Raw genomic sequence first — 26318 nt, forward strand, 5'->3', positions numbered from 1 at the left:
TCTTATATTAAGAAAAAAAAAAAAAAAAGCCTGGGCAACATAGTGAGACCTCGTGTCTACTAAAAATAAAAAATTCGCAGGGGGTGGTGGTGCACACCTGCGGTCCCAGCTACTTGGGAGGCTGAGGTGGGAGGATCGCTTGAGCCTCGGAGGTTGAGGCTACAGTGAGCCAAGATTGTGCCACTGCATTCCAGCTTGGGTGACAGATCAAGACACTGTCTTAAATAAATAAATAAAAATAAGTATTAATGCAAACCAAGTATTGAAAAAAAGAGGTCTATAGAGGGGAAAAAAGGTAAAGATTCACTAACTCATGTAATAGTGACACTGAACAATGCAGTTTGTCTAGCTATAAAAAGCTATGCATTACACAAACTGATAGGAGAGTACCTAGTAAATTTAATCTGATGATTAATTCTTTTGTAATATGGCATCAAAAAAGCCTTAACAAAATATGAACTGGTCATTTCTTGTTCCACTATACCAGGCAAAATATTTAAAATACAGACGTATGTATCCATGTTTTTGTTTTTTTTTTAGTTTTAATTTTATTTATTTTTTTGAGATGGAGTCTTGCTCTGTTGCTCAGGCTGGAGTGCAGTGGCGCAATCACGGCTCACTGCAACCTCTGCCTCCCCAGTTCAAGTGATTCTCCTACCTCAGCCTCCCAAGTAGCTGGGACTACAGGCACGTGTCACCATGCCCGGCTAATTTTTTGTAGTTTTAGTAGAGACGGGGTTTCACCATGTTAGCCAGAATGGTCTCGATCTCCTGACCTCGTGATCCACCCGCCTAGGCCTCCCAAAGTGCTGGGATTACAGGAGTGAGCCAACACGCTTGGCCAATTTTTTTTTTTTTTTTTTTGAGAGACAGTTTTGCTCTCATTGCCCAGGCTGGAGTGCAATGGCACAATCTCGGCTCAATGCAACCTCCACCTCCTAGGTTCAAGCGATTCTCCTGCCTCAGCCTCCCAAGTAGCTGGGATTACAGGCATGCACCACTACGCCTGGCCAATTTTGTATTTTTAGTAGAGACAGGGTTTCTCCATGTTGGTCAGGCTGGTCTCGAACTCCTGACCTCAGGTGATCCACCTGCCTCGGCCTCCCAGAGTGCTGGGATTACAGGTGTGAGCCACTGCACCTGGACCTATTTTTTATTTCTTTGTGACAGAGTCTCCCTATGTCACCCAGGCTGGAGTAGTGGTGCAATCTCAGCTCATTGCAACTGCTACCTCGCAGGCTCAAGGGATTCTCCTGCCTCCACCTCCTAAGTAGCTGGGACTACAGGGTGCACCACCATGCCTGGCTAACTTTTGTATTTTTTGTAGAGATGAGGTAGGGGTCGGGGGCAGTTCATCATGCTGGCCAGGCTGGTATCGAACTTCTCGGCTCAAGCAGTCTGCCGGCCTCCCAGCTAAAAAAGTGCTGGAATGACTGGCATAAGCCACCTAGCCTGGCCCATGTTTATTTTACATATGTTTAAAATACAAGGTAGTGACTTACCCAGTGTCTTTCTTAACTTTGAGCACTGATTATAAGCAAGAATTCTAACTTGGATTATTTTCTTAGCCTGAATGTTTTTACTGATAAATATAATTCATATTTCTTTGACTTCTTCATACTCTCTTTTGATGTATTTTCTCCCTTACTCCACAATTTTACCAAATAGTGAATAGTAATCTACCAATGTATTCAGTGTTAATAAACATACCTTCTGAAGTTACAGAAACTCGGTTCCCTTTTGAAGCATTTAAATTTAATTTCTTCAGTTTTCTACAGTTAGACAGGTGCAGGAGAGCAGCATCTGATATATCACAGCTCCGTAGATCTAGAGTTTGGATTTCAGGATGTAAAATCTGTAACAAATAAGTGATTTTGAAAAAATTATTTCTTTCTATAAATACAAATATTTATTCCATATTCAGTGTTTTGGTAGTCGTAACAGACAAGTGGCTGATGTAAAATACAGCAAAGAATACAGAAGCATATCCATGTGGAGACAGACACACAAAGCAGGAAAAAACCACATCTACTTCCAGCGGGAGGTGCAGCTTTCAGTGCTGGCAAAGTCCTTCTTGGGACACAAAGCACTGTTGAGATGGCTAATTCAGGGGAAGGATCTGTAGACCTGAGAAGCTTAACCAATGTGGCAGTGAGTAATAATCTTCTGGTAGCTGCTAGCATTAGAGACTCTCCCTATGGGCCTCTGTGCTTAGGAAGTACGAGCCTTTAATCACTTGTGTACCAAGGGCTTACAGAGCACTAGTACTGCTTATCTAGAACATTTACCTTCTATATCATTATTTTTGGGAGCTAATACAATACCCCAGTATTATTGGGTGTTTTCTTGAGGTTGACAAATAATAGATTAATTCCTAAGAATTCTGAGCTCTTTCCTGTGAGTATTTTTCTGTTCTTTATTTTTTTTTTCCAAAATAGAAATGGCTTTACCTTTCTGAAAATAAAATAAGGTACTATTATTGTAAAACACTCAGACAATTTAGAAAAATTATAATAAGTTATAAGAATAATGATTTCTATTTATTAGATGCTTACCAGGAAAGGTACTGTTATATACATTATATTATTTTTTATTTTATTTTATTTTTGAGATGGAATTTCACTCTTGTTGCCCAGGCTGGAGTGCAATGGCATGATCTCGGCTCACTGCAACCTCAGCCTCCCGGGTTCAAGTGATTCTCCTGCCTCGGCCTCCCAGTAGCTGGGATTACAGGCATGCACCACCATGCCTAGCTAATTTTGTATTTTTTAGTAGAGATGTGGTTTCTCCATGTTGGTCAGGCTGGTCTCGAACTCCCGGCTTCAGGTGATCTGCCCGCCTCGGCCTCCCAAAGTGCTGGGATTACAGGCGTGAGCCACCGTGCCTGGCCTATATTATGTTATTTAATATTCTCTCTCTCACTCTCCACTGCCCACCACCACCCCACCCCGCCACCCCCAAGGGATTGGTCATTGCCATTTTACAAATTGGGAATTAAGACCCTGCGAGCTTAAGTAGCCAACGTAAAGAACATAGCCAAAAGGAGCAGAGCTGGGATTGGAACCCAGGTCCTTTTAATTCCAAAGCCTAAACTTTTAACCTCTATAACTAAAATTACCCATAATACCAATACCCAGAGATAAAATTATATTAGCTTTTTAAAAATGTTAGATTCAGGGGTTACCTGTGCAGGTTAGTTACAGGGATATACTGCATGATGTTGAAGTTTAGGCTTCAATTGAACCCATCACCCAAACAGTGAACACAGTACTTGAACAGGTAGTTTTTCAACCCTTGCTTCCCTTCCTCTTTCCTCCCTTTTGAAGTCCCCAGTGTGTATTTTTCCCATCTTTATGTCTGAGTGCACCCAATGATTAGCTCCCACTTATAAGTGAGAACATGCAGTATTTGGTTTTCTGTATCTGCATTTATTCATTAGAATAATGGCCTCCAGCTGCATCTATGTTGCTGTAAAGGACATGATTTTATGGCTGTATATATTCATTTCGATGTTTTTTGAGTTTAAAAAACACTTTGAAGAACAACAGGATCAGATCACATATAAGATGAGCACTTTTTATAAAATCAGTAGATTGTGGTTATATATTATTCCATTTTCTGCAAGTACCATAACTTATTAAATGCATCCTACACTGGCAAACACTTGAGTTGAACATTTAGGTTGCTTTAGGTAGGCAGTGTTGTGCCGTGATTAAGAACATGTGCTTTGCAAGCAGACTGCCCAACCTGGAACCCTATGATTGCCATCAAGCTCAGTTTTCTCTCTGTGCTTTACTAGCGTTATTACTGAAAGGGGATATGTTGTGAGAAATAAAGGTGTCTTGCTTATAACATATGCTATACATAAGTATGCTTACTATCATAAATGATATTATAATGAATATATGTGCGTACTTTTCTATTATCTTCCTGAGATTTCTACAGGAAGTAAATTGTTGAATTAATAATAAGCAAATCTTTAGAATTTTTAATAATGCCAAACTGTCCTTCTAAAAGGTTTTTTAAATCAATTTACACTCTCACTGGCAGGAGATAAAAGTGACAGTTTCTCCACACTATTGCTAACATTGGGTTTTGGGATTTTTTAAAAGTCTCTGCCAAACTGAAAGGCAAACTGTCACTTTGATGACTAGTAAGGTTAAATATCCTTTGACATGTTATTGGAGATTTGTATTTTTTCCTCTGAGTATTTCCTGATTCTTCTGGTTTTTTATTTGGTTGTTTTGTTTTTTCTTATTGGTTTGGAGGGATTCTTTATATTGTCAAGATAAAAAAGCCCCTAGATTTTCATACATATTGTAAATATTTTTCCAAGTTTTTGACTCTGTTTCTTTTTTTTTTCTTCTTGCCATAAGGAAGTCTGTATTTTTATGTGTAATCAAATCCATCCATCTTTTTTTTCTTGGTTTCCAACTTTAGTATCATGTTTTAAAAGGCCTTCTCCATCCAGAGAGTATAAAAAGATTTATGAAATACTTCAAAAACAGCCATCCAAAGATGTGTGTCACTTTGCAACAGATGTTGTATCTGGCTTTTTGAATAATGTCATAAGCAGGACTCTTGTTAAGGATGGAGACTAGAGGGAGAGTACCTAGAAAAATCATGTCTTGTTTTTCTCTCATTCACCCTCTTCACCCCTCCTTTTTAATTCAGCTAAAATTAGGTTTAAAAAATGGTAAGGATTGCCATCAAACAAAAACCTAAGTCACTGAAGGATAAGCTAAAGGGATAGAAAGAAATGTGGATGGTGGAAAAGTGAAGAAAACCACCATTTTTCTACAGCGTCATTATGGTTCATCTATGAGTCACATATAACATTACATACTTCAACAGAACCATCAACAATAAGAACTCGGAGATATTATTCTACTTCCACAGAGCCAAGCAAACTACACCACTAAGATACCTATGTTCAAATGCAAGCTAACATGAAGAAAATAAAACATTATAATAAAGATATATCAGGTTAATGCAGAAGAAACGTTAAAGACAGGTTGAAGTGCAATTCCAATGTAAAGTCACAGGGTTAGTCACATGCTCTAGCATGTAGGCTGGGCACTGTGGCTCACGCTTATAATCCTAGATCTTTGGGAGGCCAAGGTGGGCAGATTGCTTGAACCCAGAGGTTCAAGACCAGCCTGGGCAACATGGTGAAACCCTGTCTCTAAAAAAAATACAAAAATTAGCTGGGTATGGTAGTGGGTGCCTGTAGTCCTAGCTACTCAGGAGGCTGAGGTGGGAGGATCACCTGAGCCCAGGAGGTTGAGGCTGCAGTGAGCCATGATTATGCCACTGCACTCTACCCTGGGTGACAGAGTGAGACCCTGTCTCAAAAAAAAAAAAACAAAAAACAAAAAACAAACAAACAAAAACTACAGAAAAACATATGCTGGAGTGCTATCATCAGAGCTTGCTTCCTTTTGATTACAGGCTTTAGGCAGAAGGTGAAGTGAAGTCAGAGCAATTGTGGAGTCCTAATTAGGGAAAAGGAGTCAGGCTGGCAGGACAAGGGGAAAGCAAATAAGCTACAGGTCTGCCTTTCTTCATGGTCCAGAACATATAAACAAAAAGAAGAAGCAGGTAAGCCATAGGTCTGCCTTTCTTTATGGCCCAGAACATATAGCCCTCCTGTGCAGACAACATACAAAACTCACAAACCTCCTGCTTATCACCAAACACTTTGATCTATCATCAAACACCTCGGCTGACAGAAGGATGCAAGTTAGTTCCCTCCTAGCTTGGTGCTGTCAATCAGCCCAAGTTCTATTCTATAAAATCCCCAGCAAGCCTTTGTCTCCTGGCAGTTGAGTCCTCTCTTGCTGGTTCTGCCCGTTGCTCCCTTGCAATGTATTTTCATATTTTCTCTAATAAATCTGCCTTTCTTGGCCAGGCGCGGTGGTTCACACCTGTAATCCCAGCACTTTGGGAGGCCAAGGCGGGCGGATCACAAGGTCAGGAGATCGAGACCATCCTGGCTAACACGGTGAAACCCCATCTCTACTAAAAATACAAAAAATTAGCTGGGTGTGGTGGCGGGTGCCTGTAGTCCCAGCTACTCAGGAGGCTGAGGCAGGAGAATGGCGTGAACCTGGGAGGCAGAGGTTGCAGAGCTGAGACTGCGCCACTGCGCTCCAGCCAGGGTGAAAGAGCAAGACTCCGTCTCAAAAAAAAAAAAAAAAAAAAAAAAGTCTGCCTTTCTTTACCTACAACTGTCTTGGTAAATTCTTTTACCACCATCCCACCAGCCTGGATAGATGCCGCTCACCCCCAACAGCAATTGGCAGTTCTAGTCTCTGCAGAGTAGATGGTGATGGCTGCAGAGTGGTGGTAGCTGCAAACCCAAAGACAATATTTAAATATAAGTAGTGTAGAAACTACCAACTAGCATTTTCACTTTTTGAAACACAAATAGCAAAAATACAAAAGATAACACAGGAGTAGTATCGAAGGAAATTATCTACTCTGCTGTTTAATAACCTTTAAAAATCGGTCTGAAGGTTAAGCCCTAATCTGAGGGACTGTTTAGCTGAAGGAAGAGTGATTAACTATCTTTTTCTAGTGCTTGGGGCTCTCTGCCTTGGAGCTCATCACTCCAGCCCCTCTCCAGGCCTCCACCCCCTATGTCAGCTCAGTAGGGCTGAAACAGACTTGGGTCTGGCCTCCTTTACTCTTACCACTACCAGAGAGTATACAGAGATATGATCACAGGCCAAAACAAGACGCCTAGAGAACACCACTATTTCAAAAGAAAAACAAAGATTACTGATTTCATCAGGAGCAGAGGAATTAGAACAGAGAGGCCAAATATATTAATAAGCATAATAATATGCTAAAAGAAATAAGAAAAGATTAATAAGATAAAACAAGAAACCATAAAAAAGGTGAATTGGAAATATTAAATATGAAAAATATAGCAGTTGAAAAAAGAACAGTATAGATGAGAAGAGTGATTTTTTAACTACTGGTCATTATCCATGAATGGATTACAAAATCAGTTTAGCAGACTGTGATCAATATTTTTTCAGTAAAATAAGACTAAATAGAATAAAATTAAATAGAAAAGACCAAAATGTACTATACATTATACTGTTACACCTAAGTGTGTTTTGTGTACTACAGTCACAATGTAACGTATATTTCTTATTGTGAGTCTTGACCAAAAAGTTTTAAACTTTTTGAAAACATGGAGGTCAAGGGTACAGGTACCATGAAGACAAGTGTATATGGAAGGCTAATGGGAGCTGACCAGAACAACACCATTTTGTTCCTGAATCTCATTCTGCAACTGCCTGACTGTAGAATGTACTTGCTGATGCTGCAGATGAAATTGCTGCCACTTGTGAAAAGACTATGCTATGCTGATGACTGAACTTTTTCCAAACCCCTGAATCAAGGACTTCTGCCTAGAAACCCTTATTCTAACTAATGAATTGTTTGATAACCCTCTCCCACCTTTCTCTTTAAAAGACCTCATATATCTCTTAGGACATATGAATTAAATAGTTAGGACATGATTTCAGATGCCTCTGGAATCTGTGTTCCTTGACTTCAATTCTAAAACCACCAATAAACATTTTTGCTTGGATTTTCAGTCTCCACGACTCTGTGTCTCTGTGTCTCCACGACACAAGAGAAGTAACTGAGACAATGGTAGAAGATTTTTTAGGATCTATTACATGTTGCGGGAAGTCAGGGACCTTGAATGGAGGGACCAGCTGGAGCCACGGCAGAGGAACATAAATTGTGAAGATTTCATGGACATTTATCACTTCCCAAATAATGCTTTCATAATTTCTTATGCCTGTCTTTATTTTAATCTCTTAATCCTGTTATCTTCGTAAGCTGAGGTTGTACATCACCTTAGGACCACTGTGATGATTGCACTAACTGTACAAATTGATTGTAAAACATGTGTTTGAATAATATGAAATCAGTGCACCTTGAAAAAGAACAGAATAACAGCAATTTTAGGGAACAAGAGAAGACAACCATAAGGTCTGACTGCCTGCAGGGTCGGGCAAAAAGAGCCATATTTTTCTTCTTGCAGAGAGCCTATAAACAGACGTGCAAGTAGGAGAGATATTGCTAAATTCTTTTCCTAGCAAGGAATATTAATATTAAGACCCTAGGAAAAGAATTGCATTCCTGGGGGGAGGTCTATAAATGGCCACTCTGGGAGTGTCTGTCCTATGCAGTTGAGATAAGGACTGAGATATGCCCTGGTCTCCTGCAGTACCCTCAGGCTTACTAGGATTGGGAAACCCCAGCCCTGGTAAATTTGAGGTCAGACCGGTTCTCTGCTCTCGAACCCTGTTTTCTGTTAAGATGTTTATCAAGACAATACGTGCACTGCTGAACATAGACCCTTATCAGGAGTTCTGATTTTGTCCTTGCCCTGTTTCCTCAGAAGCATGTGATCTTTGCTCTGCTTTTTGCCCCTTAAAGCATGTGACCTACTCCCTGTTCGTACACCCCTTCCCTTTTGAAATCCTTAATAAAAACTTGCTGGTTTTGCGGCTCAGGTGGGCATCACAGTCCTACTGATATGTGATGTCACCCCTGGTGGCCCAGCTGTAAAATTCCTCTCTTTGTACTCTTTCTCTTTATTTCTCAGACCAGCCGACACTTAGGGAAAATAGAAAGAACCTACATTGAAATATTGGGGGCAGGTTCCCCTGATAATTACATATGGACATTTTGGTTATCTTATCTGGAGGGAAAAAAACAAACCCTCATACTTTATAATATTCTAAAATGTGGGCCAGACATGGTGGTTCACACCTGTAATCCCAGCACTTTGAGAGGCTGAGGCGGATGGATCACTTGAGCTCAGGAGTTCGAGACCAGCCTGGGCAACATGGTGAAACCCTGTCTCTACAAAAAATGCAAAAATTAGCCAGGCATGGTGGTGTACACCTATAGTCCCAACTACTCAGGAGGCTGAAGAGGGATCACCGAAGTCCAGGCAGCGGAGGTTGCAGTGAGCTGAGATTGCACCACTGTACTCCAGCCTGGGCAACAGAGCGTGACCCTGTATAAAAAAAAAAAATTAAAAATGATTACCAGTCTTACCATATACCATTGTTCCAAAAATCTAAAACCATATCTAAACAGCAAATATAATATGCATGCTTTACAGTTATTCATACTCTTACCTCACTTATATTTGAATCTGTTATCCGTCCCTGCATGCTCATTATTTTAATCAGTCTATCTTTTATGTTGGGAGGCAAAGGCTTAATGTCTGTGAGATATCTGGAAATATTCTTCATGAAGCACCAAAGGCATCTGAAATACAAATACAATATAGTAAATCACACTGGGCCTGTACTGATTCCTAACACTTGTCTTAATGCTATTTGTTAGCACTTAGCCCTTTCATAAAAGTGTGTACATTTTGGCTGGGTGTGGTGGCTCACATCTGTAATCCCAATACTTTGGGAAGCCCAGGCAGGAGGATGGCTTGAGCTCAGGAGTTCGAGACCAGCCTGAGCAACATAGTGAAATCCTGTCTCTACAAAAAAAAAAAAAAAAAAAATACAAAAATTAGCTGAGCATGGTGATGTGGGCCTGTAGTCCCAGCTACTTGGGAGGCTGAGGTGGGAGGATCGCTTGGGCCCAGAAGGTCGAGACTGCAGTGAGCTGTGATTGTGCCACTGCCCTCCAGCCTGGGCAACAGAGCAAGATCCTGTCTCAAAAAAAGTATATACATTTTATATTAATACTATATTTACAACTTTAGCTCTGTAAGCTTCAAAAACCTAGTTTGTGTTAAATTACGGACAAGATGCTCTTCCTCTACAATTTTTTTCTATGCATACCTCATTTATCAAAATGCATTTTAAATGACCAACAAGGGTGTTTTTCCTAAGTGTCTAATTTCTAAGACACATACTCTTAAATAAGCATCATATTGGGACCCACTAATTGAAAAGTTTTATCTGTTAATCCAGCAAACTTGTTTCACTATTTTTCTTGAAAACTATGTGGATAATGAAATCACTAGAGAAAGAACCATAACCACAATGATTCAGCAAATATTACAAATCACAGAGATATCAAACTCAGTGCCAGGGTTGTATAGGCAGAAAGTAGAGTTATCAGGCAACAACCAAGAATCTTATGACCAATATATCGTATCTGTGGCCTGAAATTCCAAGCATCTGAAAAACTCATACTTTAAAGAAACAAATACGAATCTTATTAATTTCTGTCTACAAATATCCCCACATATACAAAATTTTACATTCATGAGTGAATGTGATCATATACCTGTGATTAATTTTTTAGTGCAATTTTAATTTTTTTCTTTTTCCTCTTTTGGTTTCCTACACGGTTTCCTCTCTTGTCCTTCCCCCTCCATTAGTTTAGCTCTCCACACCAATGTAGCATATATTCTTTCTTATTTTTCTCTGTTCTTGTACACACACACACACACACACACACACACACACACACACATTTAAAGGCTTGTGTGGGGGAGGGGTCATTGTTTCCTAAAATGGCACCACAGTACACTTACTTTTATACACCGTCTTTCTTTCAGTATCTTATGAAAGCCCTTCAAGGCATCCAACACAGTACTGATTCTCCTTTAACGGCCACATCATATTTCACGGTACGGATGATCTATTTAGTGACTTGTATGCTGACAAGCATTACCACTATTTCTAGGATATGTTGTCAGATTATTTTTCAGAAAGTCTGGAAAACACTTCATATTTCTATTAGTAGTGTCAGAAAGCTCCTTTCCCTCTACATCCTTCCAGCAATAGATATCATGGCTAGTTTATTTATTTTTTGAGACAGAGTCTCGCTCTGTCGCCCAGGCTGGAGTGCAGTGGCATGATCTCGGCTCACTGCAACCTCTGCCTCCCGGGTTCAAGCAATTCTTCTGCCTCAGCCTCCCAAGTAGCTGGGACTATAGGCGTGCACCACCACACCTGGCTAATTTTTGTATTGTTAATAGAGATGGGGTTTCACCATATTGGCCAGGATGGTCCGAACTCCTGACTTGGGATTACAGGCATGAGCCACCGCACCTGGCCCTGTTTATTTATTTTATATTTAATGTTAATTTTATTTATTCTTTCCATTTCTTTGTTATCTCCATTTCCCACTCCCATTCCCCACCCCTCTAGGAAACCATTCTCATGTTTAATGTGTATCCTTTCATTGTGTATTTCCTTTTAACATGTTTGTTGTATGCATGCATGTCTAATTTATAAACATGGGACTTGTCATAGATTTGTTTAGTTTTTCACTCAGCACTATGTTTTCAAGATCACCTACTCTTAAATGTTGGAAGGCCTAACAGGTGAAAATGATGTCTCACTATTACTTTAACTTGTATTTCTCTAATTACCAGTAAACTTAACATCCTTGCATGAGCTTGCTGGCTATCTGGATATGCTTTTCTATAAACACTCTATACATATCCTTTGCCTGTTTTGTTATTTTTAAAAATTGATACATAATAGATGTACATATTTTCAGGGTACATGTGATAATTTGATACATTCATATAATGTGTAAAGATCAAATCAGGGTAACTGGGTTATCCATCACCTCAAATATTTATCTTTTGTTTATGCTAGGAACATTCAAATTATTCTCTTCTAACCATTTTGAAGTGTATAATAGATTATTGTTAACTATAGTCACCCTACCCATCTATTGAACACTATTTTTTGTGTATTTATACCCATTAATCAACCTCTCTCTATGCCACCATCCCCTATCCTTCCCAGCCTCTGTTAGCCACCCATCTACTCTCTATCTTCATGATATCCACTTTTTTTTTAGCTCCCACATATGAATGAGAACATGTGACATTTGTCTTTCTGTGTCTGGCTTACTTAACAAAATGACCTCCAGTTCCATCCATGTTGCTGCATATGACAGAATTCATTCATTCCTTCCCTCCCTCCCTTCCTCCCTCCCTCCCTCCCTCCTTCCCTACCTCCTTCTCTCCCGAGATGGGGTCTTGCTCTGTTGCCTAGGTTGGGGTGCAATGGTGCAATCACAGCTCACTGCAGCCTTAACCACCTAGGCTCAAGAGATCCTCCTGCCTCAGCTTCTAGAGGCATGCTTACCACACTTGACTAAGATTTCATTATTATTTTATTTTACTATCATTTTTTTTCAAGATGGAGTCTTGCTCTGTTGCCCAGGCTAGAGTGCAGTGGTGCGATCTCGGCTCACTGCAACCTCTGCCACGGGGTTCAAGCAATTCTCCTGCCTTGGCCTCCCAAATAGCTGGGATTACAGGCGCGTGCCACCACATCCAGCTAATTTTTGTATTCTTAGTAGAGATGGGGTTTTACCATGTTGGCCAGACTGGTCTTGAACTCTTGACCTCGTGATCTGCCTGCCTTGGCTTCCCAAAGTGTTGGGAATACAGGCGTGAGCCACCGTACCCAGCAGATTTCATTATTTTTTAATGGCTGAATAATATTCCATCGTGTATATGTATTATACCACATTTTCTTTATTCATTCATCCATTGATGGGGACTTAGGTTGATTCCATATTTTGGTTATTTTTATTTTTTTGAGACAGAGTCTTGCTCTGTTGCCAGGCTGGAGTGCAGTGGCACAATCTCGGCTCACTGCAACCTCTGCCTCCCGGGTTCAAGTGATTCCCCTGCCTCAGCCTCCCGAGTAGCTGGGACTACAGGTGCATGCCACCACACCCAGCTAATTTTTTCTATTTTAGTAGAGACGGGGTTTCACCATGTTAGCCAGGGTGGTCTCAAACTCCTGACCTCGTGATCCACCCGCCTCGGCCTCCCAAAGTGTTGGGATTACAGGTGTGAGCCACCATGCCCGGCCCATATTTTGGTTATTACAAATAGTGCTGCAATAAACATGAGAGTGCAGATATCTCCTTTATATATTTATTTATTTTCTTTTGGATATTTACCCAGTGGTGAAATTGCTGAATCATAGGGTAGTTCCATTTTTAGTTTTTTGAGGACCATTTTGTTATTTGTTGACAAATTTGTAAGAGCTCTTTGATGTGGCCAAATACATGCTCTATATATTCAGAGAATGTATATTATCTACATGAGAGATGTAATGTTCTCTCTGTGTGTTATATATATATGTGTATATAAGTATCTCTCTCCATGTATGTATATGTGTTTGCACATAAATATGTTTAATGTATATATGTTTATTTACAGTATTATCTAATTCTACTATATTCTTATTTTTCTACTAAATATGTGGAATTTCTAGTTTATGATATTTGTAATTTAAAATCAAGTTTTCTTTTCATTTCTGCAAGTTTTTGCTTGTTGTTTTATAATAAAAAATTTCAAAAATACAGAAATATAAAACAGGATGATATACATCTATGTACCTCAAACCTAGAATTTTGTTACTTTTATCATATTTGTGTCAGATATCTCAAGACATAAAACATTTCTGATTAAGGCTGAGCATGGTGGCTTATGTCTATAATCCCAGCACTTTGGGAGACTGAGACAGGAGGCTCACTTGAGCCCAGGAGTTCAAGACCAGCCTGGACAACATGGCAAAACCCTGTCTCTACAAATAATACAAAAATTAGCTGGGTGTAGTGGCATTCACTTGTAGTCCCAGCTACCTGGGGTGCAGGGGTGCTGAAGTGGGAGGATTGTTTGAGTCCAGGAGGTGAGGCTGCAGTAAGCTGTGATGGTGCCACTGCACTCCAGCCTGGGTAAGAGAGCTAGACCTTGTCTCAAAAAAAGAAAAAAAAAAATTTCTGATAAAATTAAAGCCCCTTTTATATACTTGCCTGGTTTACTCTATGTATCTCTCTTTGTAGAGACAATTACTACCATAAAGTTTTAAAAATAGTTCCTGTCCATTATTTAATTATACTTTTAATACTAATATATATATCTATAAATAAATTATTGATTTTTAAAATATAAATAAAGTTCCCTTAAATCATTTCACAGGAGTTGCTACAGCAGCACAGAAAGCTTTTTTAATATTATGATATTCTCAAAGCTGTACTATGAGTCAGGGGTAAAGAAAAAAGGCCAAAAAAATTTCCAATTCTCAAATTATAGCTTCTATGGTAGGAAAGTATTAGAATACACCTCCACCTGTAACATAAAGCAAGCAAACAACCAGATATCTCCAACTAGGATCTTAAGATTCCCTCTAAATTGTTCTCTAGAAACACCATTTGTGCCTTTAATCTGCCTTTAAAATTTTTATTTATTTATCTTGAGACAAGGTCTCACTCTGTTGCCCAGGCTGGAGTGCAGTGGCACAATCACAGCTCACTGCAGCCTCAACCTCCAAGGCTCAAGTAAGTGATCCTCTTACCTCAGCCTCCCAAGTAGTTGGGACTACAGACATGCACCACCACAATCAGCTAATTTTCTGTATTTCTTGTAGAGATGGGGTCTCTATATGTTACCCAGGCTGGTCTTGAACTCCTGGGCTGAAGTAAGCCTCCTGCCTTGGCCTCCCAAACTGCTGGGATTACAGGCATGAGCCCTGCGCTTGGCCTTAATCTGCTTTTTAAACAGGAACACAGAACAAAAAAGATTGTTTGCAAATAAACATTTGAAATAATATAGCAACAGCTGATCAGGGTCCAGGCATTGAAACAAAGCAATGATTGTAGAAGAAGACAATACAAGCAACTCTGGAGCAAGAAACTCAAAAGCAGAGACTTTGCAGTAATGTGTGTGCTGGTTATTTCCATTGACCTAAAAGCTCTACCTGAAACAAATATAAACTAGGAGGATCTTTTTAACTTATTACCTGAATAGAAATAAGTCACTGCTACCAACAACACTGTGCAATTTTATTAACCATTCAAGTCCAGTAGCATCTGGTAAAATTAGGACAGAATTGGGATTAAAAAATGAACAAATATTCAGTACCAAACAGTTCAAAAGAAGCCACTACATACTCTTTTCACAAATATGTTTCACAAAGCCAGTACAGTACTAGCCATTAACCCAAGTGTACTGAAGTAGTAAAGATGCAACAAGAAAAATAGCTATGTTAGAAAGACCAACATTTTAGAAAAAGAGTAAAGCTCTTTCAGTTTCTTCCCTTTAGCTCCTAAAACAACATCGTACAGTCTGGATTTACCTATCTAGTCCTACATCAGCTTCTAGAATATTTGTCAGGAGCAAAAAATAAAATGACACTGGCCAGCATAGTCTGGATATCTAGGAAGAAGAGCGGGGAGAAAGTCAGTTCTTAGAACAAATTAGTCGCTTCAGCCTCATCACCAGGATTTTTGGATTCTTTGCGCTTCCGCATTTCTTCAATGTGCTTATCTTTCTCTGCAAACACTCTAGTGTGGTAGTCATTTGCGCCTTCCTGTTCTCTTTGTTAGCTTCCATTTTGTGGGTCAGTTTCTCTTCTGCTGTTTCACTGAAGCTGTTCTTTTATTGATTTCTGAAGCACTTCTTTCTCCTGCTCTCATTTTTCAGCAAGCTGCTTCAAGACCTCAGCTTCGCAGGGCTTGTGTCTTTCTTCTGAAGCTTCTGATTTATTCTGAATTTCCTCCAGGGAAAGATCTTTCTTCTTTGGAGGGGAAATAAGGAACTCTGGGATGGATTCTTTTGATGGTGTCTGAGAATCAGCTCAAAAGCCTAGCCTGAGGCACACTTCTCCAGTGCTTTCACCTGGATATCAGAAGAAGCCATGATGAATGAAAGACAAGAGACTGGCAGTGTATTCTACAAAATCCACTGGGATAAGGAAAACTCTGCTAGGTCTGAGCAACCTGACCACACTCTGAGCTGTTTTCTGTATTTATAAAATGTAAGAGTAGTTTATTAAGTTTCCTAACGTGACTAAAATTGACTAAACTACATGACAGGTTTCCTTTTTGTAAGACTGGTGATAGTTGCAAATTCATGATATTTTCTTGTGGAATATTCCTTTTATCATTAAGTAATGTCTCTATCCGTATTCATGTTTTTCACTTTAGAGACTATTCTGTTTGATTCCAGTATTGCTCCATCATTTTTCCATGGTTTCTTTTGCTCAACATCATGTTTGTGAAATTTATCTGCATCGTTGCATGTAGCTATAGATTATTCATTTCCATTTTCACGTTGTTCATGTCCATTTTCACTAATGTATAATATTCTGTTGTTTGACCAATTTATTCTACAGTGAATATACAGTTGGGTTGTTTGTAACTCTTATTATGAATATCAATATGAATATTCTTAGACATGTCTTTTGGTACACACGTATCAACTGAGTATATATATCTAGTAGTGGAACTGCTGGCTCATAGGGTAGGCATATGTTTAGCTTAATGCCAGTTTTTCAAAGTGGTTGTACCCAATCACAATCCTACCATTGGTGAATGAGCATTCTTGTGGTCCATATCCTTGTCAACACTTGGCATTGTTAATCTTTTAAATTTTAGTCATTTTAGTGGGTATATAATAGCAATGCAATGTGGCATTAAATTGCAATCTCTGATTAATATGGGCACACATTCATCTTTTTATTGTCTGGTTGGATATCCTCTTTTGTGGAGTATCTACTCAAGTATTTTGCCCTCTTTCATTTTGGATTAATTATGTTTCTTACTGATATATAGGAATTCCTGTTATATGCTGGATATGAACCTTCTGTTTGTTATATATGTTGCAAATATATTCCCCCATTCTGTGGATTGCCTTTCCACTTTCTTAATCATGTCTTTTGCTGAAGAGAAGTACATTCTAATATAGTCCAATTTATCAGTGTTTTCCATTACAGCAGGTGATTTTTTGTCCTGTTTATAAACTTTCCCTGTCCTAAGTTCATGAAGATATTCTCCTATGTTTTGTTCTACAAGAATTCACTAAGCTTATTGTTTCACTTTTACTTTTTGACTTACAAACCACCAGGAACTGATTTTTTTTTTTACATTTTTATTTAAGTTCTGGGATATTCACCTAGGTATTAAGCCCCATATGCATTGTCTATTTGTCCTGATGCTATCCCTCCCCTTGCTCCCCCCAACCACAGGCCCCAGTGTGTGTTGTTCCCCTCCCTGTGTCCATGTGTTCTCATCATTCAGCTCCACTTATGACATGCGGTGTTTGGTTTACTGTTCCTGTGTTAGTTTGCTGAGGATGATGTCTTCCAGCTTTATCCATGTCCCTGCAAAGGACATGATTTCATTTCTTTTTATGGCTGCATAGTATTCCATGGTTTATATGTACCACATTTTCTTTATCCAGTCTATCATTGATGAGCATTTGAGTTGGTTCCATGTCTTTGCTATTGTGAATAGTGCTGCAATAAACGTGTGCAATAAACAAACATTCATTGTAATAGAATCATTTATATTCCTTTGGGTATATACCCAGTAATGGGATTGCTGGGTCAAATGGTATTCCTGGATAAACACATTCGTTATGAAGAAAGATTAAATAAATTCTTCTCTAGTGTCAAGCTACTTTAAACTTGTTTTAATTCAAGACTCTTTCGTGGTACCTTCTAATCTGTCTACAAACAGTCTAATTTAATTCAGTCTAATTTAATTCACAAGAGGCAGTATCAGAAACTGGGATTTCTTGGTAACTAAGATTTATAGTTAACTTTTTTTTTTAATTTTACTTTAAGTTCTGAGATACATGTGCAGAATGTTCAGGTTTGTTACATAGGTATACATGTGCCATGGTGGTTTGCTGCCCCCATCAACCTGTCATCTAGGTTTTAAGCCCTGCATGCATTAGGTATTTGTCCTAATGCTTTCCCTCCCCTTGCCCCCAACCCCCTGACAGGCCCCGGTGTGTGATGTTCCCCTCCCTGTGTCCATGTGTCCTCATTGTTCAACCTGAATTTGAATGTTGGCCTGTCTTGCTAGGTTGGGGAAGTTCTCCTGCATAATATCCTGAAGTGTGTTTTCCAACGTGGTTCCATTCTCTCCATCACTTTCAGGTACACCAATCAATCATAGGTTTGGTCTTTTCACATAGTCCCATATTTCTTGGAGGTTTTGTTCATTTTCATTCTTTTTTCTCTAATCTTGTCTTCGCACCTTATTTCAGTAAGTTGATCTTCAATCTCTGCTATCCTTTCTTCTGCTTGATCAGTTTGGCTATTGATATTGTATATGCTTCATGAAGTTCTCATGCTGTGTTTTTCAGCTCCATCAGGTCATTTATGTTCTTCTCTAAACTGGTTATTCTAGTTAGCAGTTCCTGTAACCTTTTATCAAGGTTCTTAGCTTCCTTGTGTTGGGTTAGAACATGCTTCTTTAGCTCGGAGAAGTTTGTTATTACCAACCTTCTGAAGCCTACTTCTGTCAACTCGTCAAACTCATTCTCTGTCCAGTTTTGTTCCCTTGCTGGCGAGGAGTTGTGTTCCTTTGGAGAAGAGGTGTTCTGGTTTTTGGAATTTTTAGGCTTTCTGCTCTGGTTTCTCCCCATCTTTGTGGTTTTATCTACCTTTGGTCTTTGATGTTAGTAACCTATGGATGGCGTTTTGGTGTGGATGTCCTTTTTGTTGATGTTTATGCTATTGCTTTCTGTTTGTTAGTTTTTCTTCTAACAGACAGGCCCCTCAGCTGCAGGTCTGTTGGAGTTTACTGGAGGTCCACTCCAGACCCTGTTTGCCTGGGTATCACCAGCGGAGGCTGCAGAACAGCAAATATTGCTGCTGGGTTGTTCCTCTGGAAGCTTTGTTCCAGAGGGGCACCCACCTGTATGAGCTGTCTGTTGGCCCCTACTGGAGGTGTCGCCCAGTCAGGCTACACAGGGGTCAGGGACCCACTTGAGGAGGCAGTCTGTCCGTTATCGGAGCTCAAACGCTGTGCTGGGAGAACCACTGCTCTCTTTAGAGCTGTCAGGCAGGGACATTTCAGTTTATAGAAGCTGTCTGCTGCCTTTTGTTCAGATATGCCCTGCCCCAGAGGTGGAATCTAGAGAGGCAGTAGGCCTTGCGGAGCTGTGGTGGGCTCCGCCCAGTGTGAGCTTCCTTGCCACTTTGTTTACACTGTAAGCATAGAATCGCCTACTCAAGCTTCAGCAATGGCAGACGCCCCTCCCCCCACCAAGCTCTCACATCCCAGGTCGATCTCAGACTGCTGCGCTAGCAGCGAGCAAGGCTCCGTGGATATGCGACCTGCTGAGCCAGGCACAGGAGGCAGTCTCCTGGTCTGCCGATTGGGAAGACCGTGGGAAAAGCGCAGTATTTGGGCAGAAGTGTACCGTTCCTCCAGGTACAGTCACTCAGAGCTTCCCTTGGATAGGAAAGGGAAATCCCCCGACCCCTTGCACCCAGGTGAGGGGACGCCCTGCCCTGCTTCAGCTGGGCTGCAGTCACTGTTCAACCAGTCCCAATGAGATGAGCCAGGTACCTCAGTTGGAAATGCAGAAAGCACCCATCTTCTGCGTCAATCTTGCTGGGAGCTGTAGACTGGAGCTGTTCCAATTTAGCCATCTTCGAAGTGACCTCCCAATTTATTTTTAATGATATAAAATCTTTCCTAAGCATCACTAGGATCAGAAATGCAAATTTTTCAGAAATTTCAAAAATGTAGAGAAAAGGTTAGACATTTTGTTAGGGAAGTAAAAATATATACAATTATATACATATAAAATTATATTTGTTCTGGAATATACAATATGTTATTTGTATTGCTCACTGTAGATCTAGTGGTTGTAAGAACTTATGTAGCATTTTATCAAGCCGCCATATCTCTTTAGAGACTTCAAAGACTTCAGAAAGGTATGGAGAACATCAAATGTTGGTGAAGATAGTAGTCAACAGGGACTCTCAAACACTGAGAGCAGGCATGTAATTTGGTACAAGCATCTTGAAAAACTGTTTGGCCTTATCTAGTAAAGCTAAAGATGTATAGATCCTAAGATCTAGCAATTCCAGTTGTAGGTATCAACCCTGGAAAACCTTGTACTTTTGAGTCAGAAGATGTAGACAACAAAACTCACAGCAGCACTGTTGGTAACAGAGAAAACTAAAAACAACTCAAATTACCATCCACAGTAAATAGAATGAATTACAATATAGTTATACGATGGAACCGTATGTTTGTGCAATTTATTCAAGTGGTTGCAAGTGGCCACAGTTCATTTCGTTCTCAATATGTGTTATAATATATAGATGATACCTGTATGTGTGTATACATATATTTCATTGTGTGAATATACTACATTTAATTTTTCCATTCTGTTGTCATTTGACATTGCCAACATACATTGATTTACTTCTTTTTTCTTTAAAAAAGTTGAGATTAAAAATAATATGAAATTAATCATTTTACAGTGTGCACTTCAGTGGCATTTTGTACATTTACAATGTTGTGTAACTACCACCTGTATCTAGTTCTACAACATTTTCACCAGCCCAAAAGAAAACTTATCTCTATTAAGAAGTCAGTCCCTGCCGGGTGTGGTGGCTCCCGCCTGTAATCCCAGTACTTTGGGAGGCTGAGGCAGGTAGATCATCTGAGGTCAGGAGTTCGAGACCAGCCTGACCAACATGGTGTAACCCCATCTCTACTAAAAATACAAAATTAGCCAGGTGTGGTGGCAGGCACCTGTAATCCCAGCTACTTGGGAGGCTGAGGCAGGAAAATTGCTTGAACCATGGAGGAGGAGGTTTCGGTGAGCTGAGATCGTGCCACTGCACTCCAGCCTGGACAACAAGAGTGAAACTCTGTCTCAAAAAAAAAAAAAAAAAAAAAAGTCAATCCCCATTCCTCCTTTTTCTCACAAATACCAATTATGGGTTTTTAATACCTCAGAACTACCAATTTGCTTCCTGTCACTATTGATTTATCTGGATTTATACAATATGTGGCCTCTGTGTCTGGCTTCCTTCAATTAACATCATGTCTTCAAGGTTCATCCACATTGTAGTATGTATCAGTTTTTCATTCCTTTTTACAGCTGAATAACATTCAACTATACAAATATACCACATTTTGTTTATTGATTCATCAATTGATGGACATCTGTCTGGGTTTTCCCACCTTTGGCTAATATGAATAATGCTGCTATGAACATTCATGTACAAGTATTTGAGTATCCAGTTTTGATTCAATTGAGTATATACTTGGAAGTCAAATTGTGGCAGAATTGTAGGCCAAGTGTAGTGGCTCGTATCTATAATCCCAGCACTTTGGAAGCCAATGTGGGAATATCTGTTGAGTCCAGGAGTTTGAGACCAGCCTCGTTTATTTGGTTGAGCCACAGGTGAGCAGTCTCTCAAAACAAAAGTGAATGCAGAGCCTTGCCTAACAGTGCAAAGCCAGTTGCTTATATATCTGGCTCCTGCGACAGTCTGATTTGATTGGTGAGGATGATGGGGTGCTGGGCATACGGGTGGCGAAAATTATCAAGGACTGTGGAGTAAAATGTAGCGGTTTCCACTGGGGCAGAAAAAGAAGGACTTCTGGGCTTGGTTGCTCAGTGGGAGGTACCCAGGGGAGGAAGCTGGGTATCTGATGCTCAGGCATCAATACTGGGGTGGCATCAATACAGGAGCGGACAGCAAGAGGGAAATATCATCCTCACCACCCTCAGCATTCCCTCTGAGCCAGCCTCCCTGCCACTCTGCATTCCCCACACTTTCAGCTGGTGAACAGCAGTCTCCTGTTGGCTGTTGCTATAATTCATAACTTGGGCACACATTAAGCTCCTTGGTCTCTGATCCCTTAGGGGAAAAAGGCAACCAAATACAACTGATGGGGTCTGGGTAAAGTCCTCAGTGGGGAAGAGAGGCTAAAGTGACTCTGTAGGTGGAGCCTACAAAGTTTGCCAATATCTGTCTTAGTCAACAAACAACACCTCCTTGGTCAAGGCATATTATATTTTTACTGACTTTTGGGCTGTTGACAATGTTACCTGGTCTGCCACTTGGAAGAAAACAAACTAGCAGATTACAGACACTCCTCTTTAGGACTGTGAACTGTGAAAACAAATCACAGCAGAGAATCAGACAGATGTCCATGGTAATGGCTCATCCTCTAATGGAATAGACTGCAATGATGCTGCTAATCAAGTATACACCATCCAGACTGCTGCCACTGCTGCCAGGATCAGCAGTCTGCACACTGCAACAACACACTGCACATAGCAACATCATCTGCCATCATGGCCTAGGAACAGAGTAAAGATTACATGTATCTGACGCTACCACTGCATGCTGGTCTTGTGCTTCCTTTCAAAAGTCAGCCTGTTTTGTCTCAGTGAAATAGACCGTATTGCATGGGGTGTGGTCCCTCTTACTTCTGACAAGTTGACTATATCAGGCCTTTGACACACACACACACACACACACACACACACACACACCTGGGGCTACTGTTAATGTGTTACAGTTGTTGACATTTTTTTGGGTTATAGTTTCATTGTTCCAGTCTGTTCAACCAACTCCAGTCACACTGATGAAAATGTGTTATGTTTTTGGTTTTCCAGACCACTTTCACTCTGACAATGATATGTCTTTCACTGCGCAGAGGTTGCTCAACAATGAGCCAATAGTCAAGGTATTCAACGGATATTTCACACCCCTTATCATCCTTAGGGTGTTGGCTCCAACAACAAGTAAAACGGACTTTTTAAAAATCCACTAAAAGAAATTTCTGACTCTACCTCCTTCACACTCTCCTGGTCCATGCATCTTAGTAAGGTAGTTTGGTCACAAAAAAGGCACCCTGAAAGGGTTCATAGTCTCCTATCCGCCTCCTATATAATGATCAGGATGAAAAGGGGAGGGTTTGCTAGACTTAGTCTGAAATTCTGGATTCCACTCTGAAATTCTGGATTCCAGTGGAATCTGCATATCTGGGCATGATATGCAGCTTTCTTTCTCCAAACAATGACTCCAAGCCAGCCTGGTTGGTATACTCTGGGTGGCAGTCTGGCAAAAGGGAACTTAGGAAATTCAAACTTAATTCTGGTTCTGCCACCTGGATTCTCTTGTTGTACTGAAACCTGGATCAGGGGTCAGCAAACTATGACCTGTGGGACAAACGTGGCCAGCTGCTAGTTTTCAGAAATCAAGTTTTACGCCTGGCACGGTGGCTCACACCTGTAATCCCAGCACTTTGGGAGGCTGAGGCGAGCAGATCACCTGAAGTCAGGAGCTCAAGACCAGGCTGGCCAAGCTGGTGAGACCCTGTCTCTACTAAAAATACAAAAAATTAGCCAGGCATGGTAGTGCATGCCTGTAGTCCCAGCTACTTGGGAGGCTGAGGCAGGAGAATCACTTGAACCTGGGAGGCGGAGGTTGCAGTGAGCTGAGATCGGGCCACTGCACTCCAGCCTGGGCAACAGAGTGAGACTTCATCTCAAAAAACAAAAAAGAAATCAAATTTTATTGGAACACAGCCTTTGACTGACACACACACACATACACACACACACACAATGCACACACACACCACCCCTGGGGCTATTGTTAATGTGTTACAGTTGTTGACATTTTTTCAGGTTATGGTTTCATGGTTTCAGTCTGATCAACCATCTCCAGCCACACTGATCAAAGTGTGTTATGTTTTTGGTTTTCCAGACCACTGCGATCTCGGCTCACTGCAAGCTCCGCTTCCTGGGTTCACGCCATTCTCCTGCCTCAGCCTCCCGAGTAGCTGGGACTACAGGCGCCCGCCACTATGCCCGGCTAATTTTTTGTATTTTTAGTAGAGACAGGGTTTCACCATGTTAGCCAGGATGGTCTCGATCTCCTGACCTCATGATCCACCCGCCTCGGCCTCCCAAAGCAGACCACTTTCACTCTGACAGTGATATGTCTTTTACTGCAAAGGTTGCTCAACGATGAGCCGATAGTCAAGGTATTCAACAGATATTTCACACCCCTTATCATCCTCAGGCTGCTGCCATTTCTTTATGTGTTGTCTGTGGCTGCTTGTGTTCTACAATGGCAGAGCTAAGTAACTGTGTCAGAGGGTGTGTAGCCTACAAAGCTGAAAATATTACTATCTGGTCCTTCACAGAAAGTTTACCAACTCCTGCCCTAGGTAACGAAGATAACTACCACTTGATTGAGGACACTGCTCACCAAGTACCCCTACAGTGACCCACACCAGTCAAGCAAGGAAACAAGGTAAGTCTGTGTAAACTTTATAAAAATGCTCTTGTTCCTCTTGCACATGACCTCTGTGAGTAGGGGATTAGAGAAAAATAAAGCATTTGAAGTGACTGACAATCACTCCTGTTATATAGCAGATCCCCCTTATCCATGGGAAATACATTCTAAGACTCCCAGTGGACACCTGAAATCATGGATAGCACTGAATCCTAAATCCTATATATACCCTGCATTTACTATGCATACATAACTGTGGCAAAGTTTAATATATAAATTAGGCACAATAAGAGATGAACAACGACAACAGTAAAATAGAACAGTTATAACAACATCTACAGGGATTGGGTGGAAAAATAAAAAATACATGTAACAATATGCCAGCATCAGTACTCTTGTGCTCTGGTGCAATTGTTAAGTAATATCAGGGTTATGTGAATGCAGTAGCCCTGCGACAATAGCTCTGATAACCAAGAAGGCTACTAAATGGACAGCATGGATATGCTGAACGAAGGCAGAATTCACATCCTGGGCAGACAGGGCAGGGTGGTATGAGATTTTATCATGCTACTCAAAATGGTGCACAATTTAAAATTTATGAATTGTTTCTTCCTAGAATTTTCCATTTAACATATATTTTTTTCTACCATGGTTGACTGCAGGTACCTGAAACTGCCGAAACAAAACAGCAGATAAGGAGAGACTACTGTATTTTGCTTTATGCAAGATTTCAGGTATATTTCAATATGTTACCTTTTTCCTACAACATGGCTCTCTGCCCCCCCCCACCGCCACCTTTTTCTCTCAGTCTCTTTCATCTTAGCCCTTTAGTATGCTCTTCTCTGAGCTCAGCAGTGCAGAGGCTGTACCATGTGTTTCCCAAAGTAAATGGTTTCCTCTTTCTGCTCCAGTTCCCTCCAGCTGCAATAGCAGGGAGTTGGGACAGAAACAAATCAAATAGTTCTTAAAATTCCGGGAGGACTATTAAATGGCCACAAAGCCCATCCAGAAACCCTGCTGGTCAAACAAATTGATTAAATTTGTCAAATCATGTATTACATTTACTACAGCAAGGGAGATCATCTTGACAGGGTTTTGGTAGCATTTCAAAAGAGGAATGTTAGGCAAGAGTATACATAAGTTTCTGGGATATAAACACCACCAGTTTAAGTGGGTGCTTCTCCCCCCATAGTGGCGAATGGGTAAGGATTAGGCAAAGTTGGTGCCTTAGTAGTTTAAAACGGATGGACACAAAAAGCCAGCCTTGATGAGCAATCTGTCCAGATAAACATAATGTTTGTCCTAAAAATCAAAATGTTTGTCCTGATAGCTGTTTATTTAGATAAACTGATTTGCAAAAATTTCCTAGAGCAAAAAGTTAGGTTGACATAAGTGGTGTTGATTCTCAGACCCCACAGTTGGCACAGGCAGTCTCATTTCTCAAGACAAAATGAAAAGAAGTCAGCTAAAACTTACAGTCTTTAAAAGCTGTAAAACAACTGGGGAGACGGGTGGATATCCCAACCAATATTAGTTGCTCTACGTTTTATACTTAAAAGAAACAACCTATTACTATTTGGCCAAATCATCATATGGTGAATTGATCTAACAAATAAAAGAGTTTTGGCAACATGGACTGCTTCTAATGTAAGTGTTACATAAAATTTTGTCCTTGACTTTCTTTTTTTCTCTCTATAGCCCTCTTTTAAACTTAACCATGGCTTCCTATCATCTACAAAGTTATACCCCCAATCTTAGTTTCAATCCTTGATCTCTCTTCATTTTATTTATGTATTTATGTATTTATTTATTTAGGACGGAGTCTCACTCTGTTGCCCAGGCTGAAGTGCAGTAGCACCATCTTGGCTCACTCCAAGCTCCGCCTCCCGGGTTCAAGCAACTCTCCTGCCTCAGCCTCCCAAGTAGCTGGGAATACAGGTGTGCACCACCATGCCCAGTTAATTTTTTTTGTATTTTTGGTAGAGACAGGGTTTCACCATGTTGGCTAGGCTGGTCTCGAACTCCTGACCTCCAGTGATTTGCCTGCCTCGGCCTCCCAAAGTGTTGGGATTACAGGCGTGGGCCACTGCGCCCAGCCTAATTGTTGATCTTTCTTTCAGATTCAAAATTATATTCTAACTGCCTGCTTGATATTTCTACTGGATATTCTGATTCATTTTCCCCATAAGACACTTCTTCCTCCATAATAGTCTAATCACCATTCTACCTGTCAACGAAGCTAAAAACTAAAAG

The 26318-nt window shown here is 40.5% G+C and overlaps 2 protein-coding genes and 1 pseudogene across 7 annotated transcripts in view; 1 reads left to right on the forward strand and 2 right to left on the reverse strand.

Annotated features, from left to right (window-relative positions):
- ETFBKMT (electron transfer flavoprotein subunit beta lysine methyltransferase) overlaps window positions 1–24003 on the forward strand; it is a 66842-nt gene extending 42839 nt beyond the window's left edge. The window contains exon 4 of the mRNA XM_054442530.2: window positions 23974–24003. The gene's annotated coding sequence lies outside the window, so the exon portion shown is untranslated. The remainder of the gene's footprint in view (window positions 1–23973) is intronic.
- AMN1 (antagonist of mitotic exit network 1 homolog) overlaps window positions 1–26318 on the reverse strand; it is a 61148-nt gene that overhangs the window by 29215 nt on the left and 5615 nt on the right. For 3 of the 6 annotated variants that reach the window (XM_054442523.1, XM_054442525.2, XM_063672598.1), the window contains exons 2-3: window positions 9177–9309; window positions 1711–1855 (exon numbers count right to left, since the gene is read on the reverse strand). In XM_054442523.1, coding sequence (XP_054298498.1) covers window positions 1711–1855; window positions 9177–9309 — 278 coding nt within the window. Of the gene's footprint in view, window positions 1–1710; window positions 1856–9176; window positions 9310–14345; window positions 14486–20553; window positions 20573–26318 lie in introns of those variants that run through there. The other 3 variants (XM_063672597.1, XM_063672596.1, XM_063672599.1) reach the window with 3 other exon arrangements.
- Window positions 14980–17546, reverse strand: LOC129009510 (stathmin-like; annotated as a pseudogene).

The sequence above is a fragment of the Pongo pygmaeus genome, chromosome 10 (assembly GCF_028885625.2).
Source record: "Pongo pygmaeus isolate AG05252 chromosome 10, NHGRI_mPonPyg2-v2.0_pri, whole genome shotgun sequence".
Classification (NCBI taxonomy): Eukaryota; Metazoa; Chordata; class Mammalia; order Primates; family Hominidae; genus Pongo; species Pongo pygmaeus.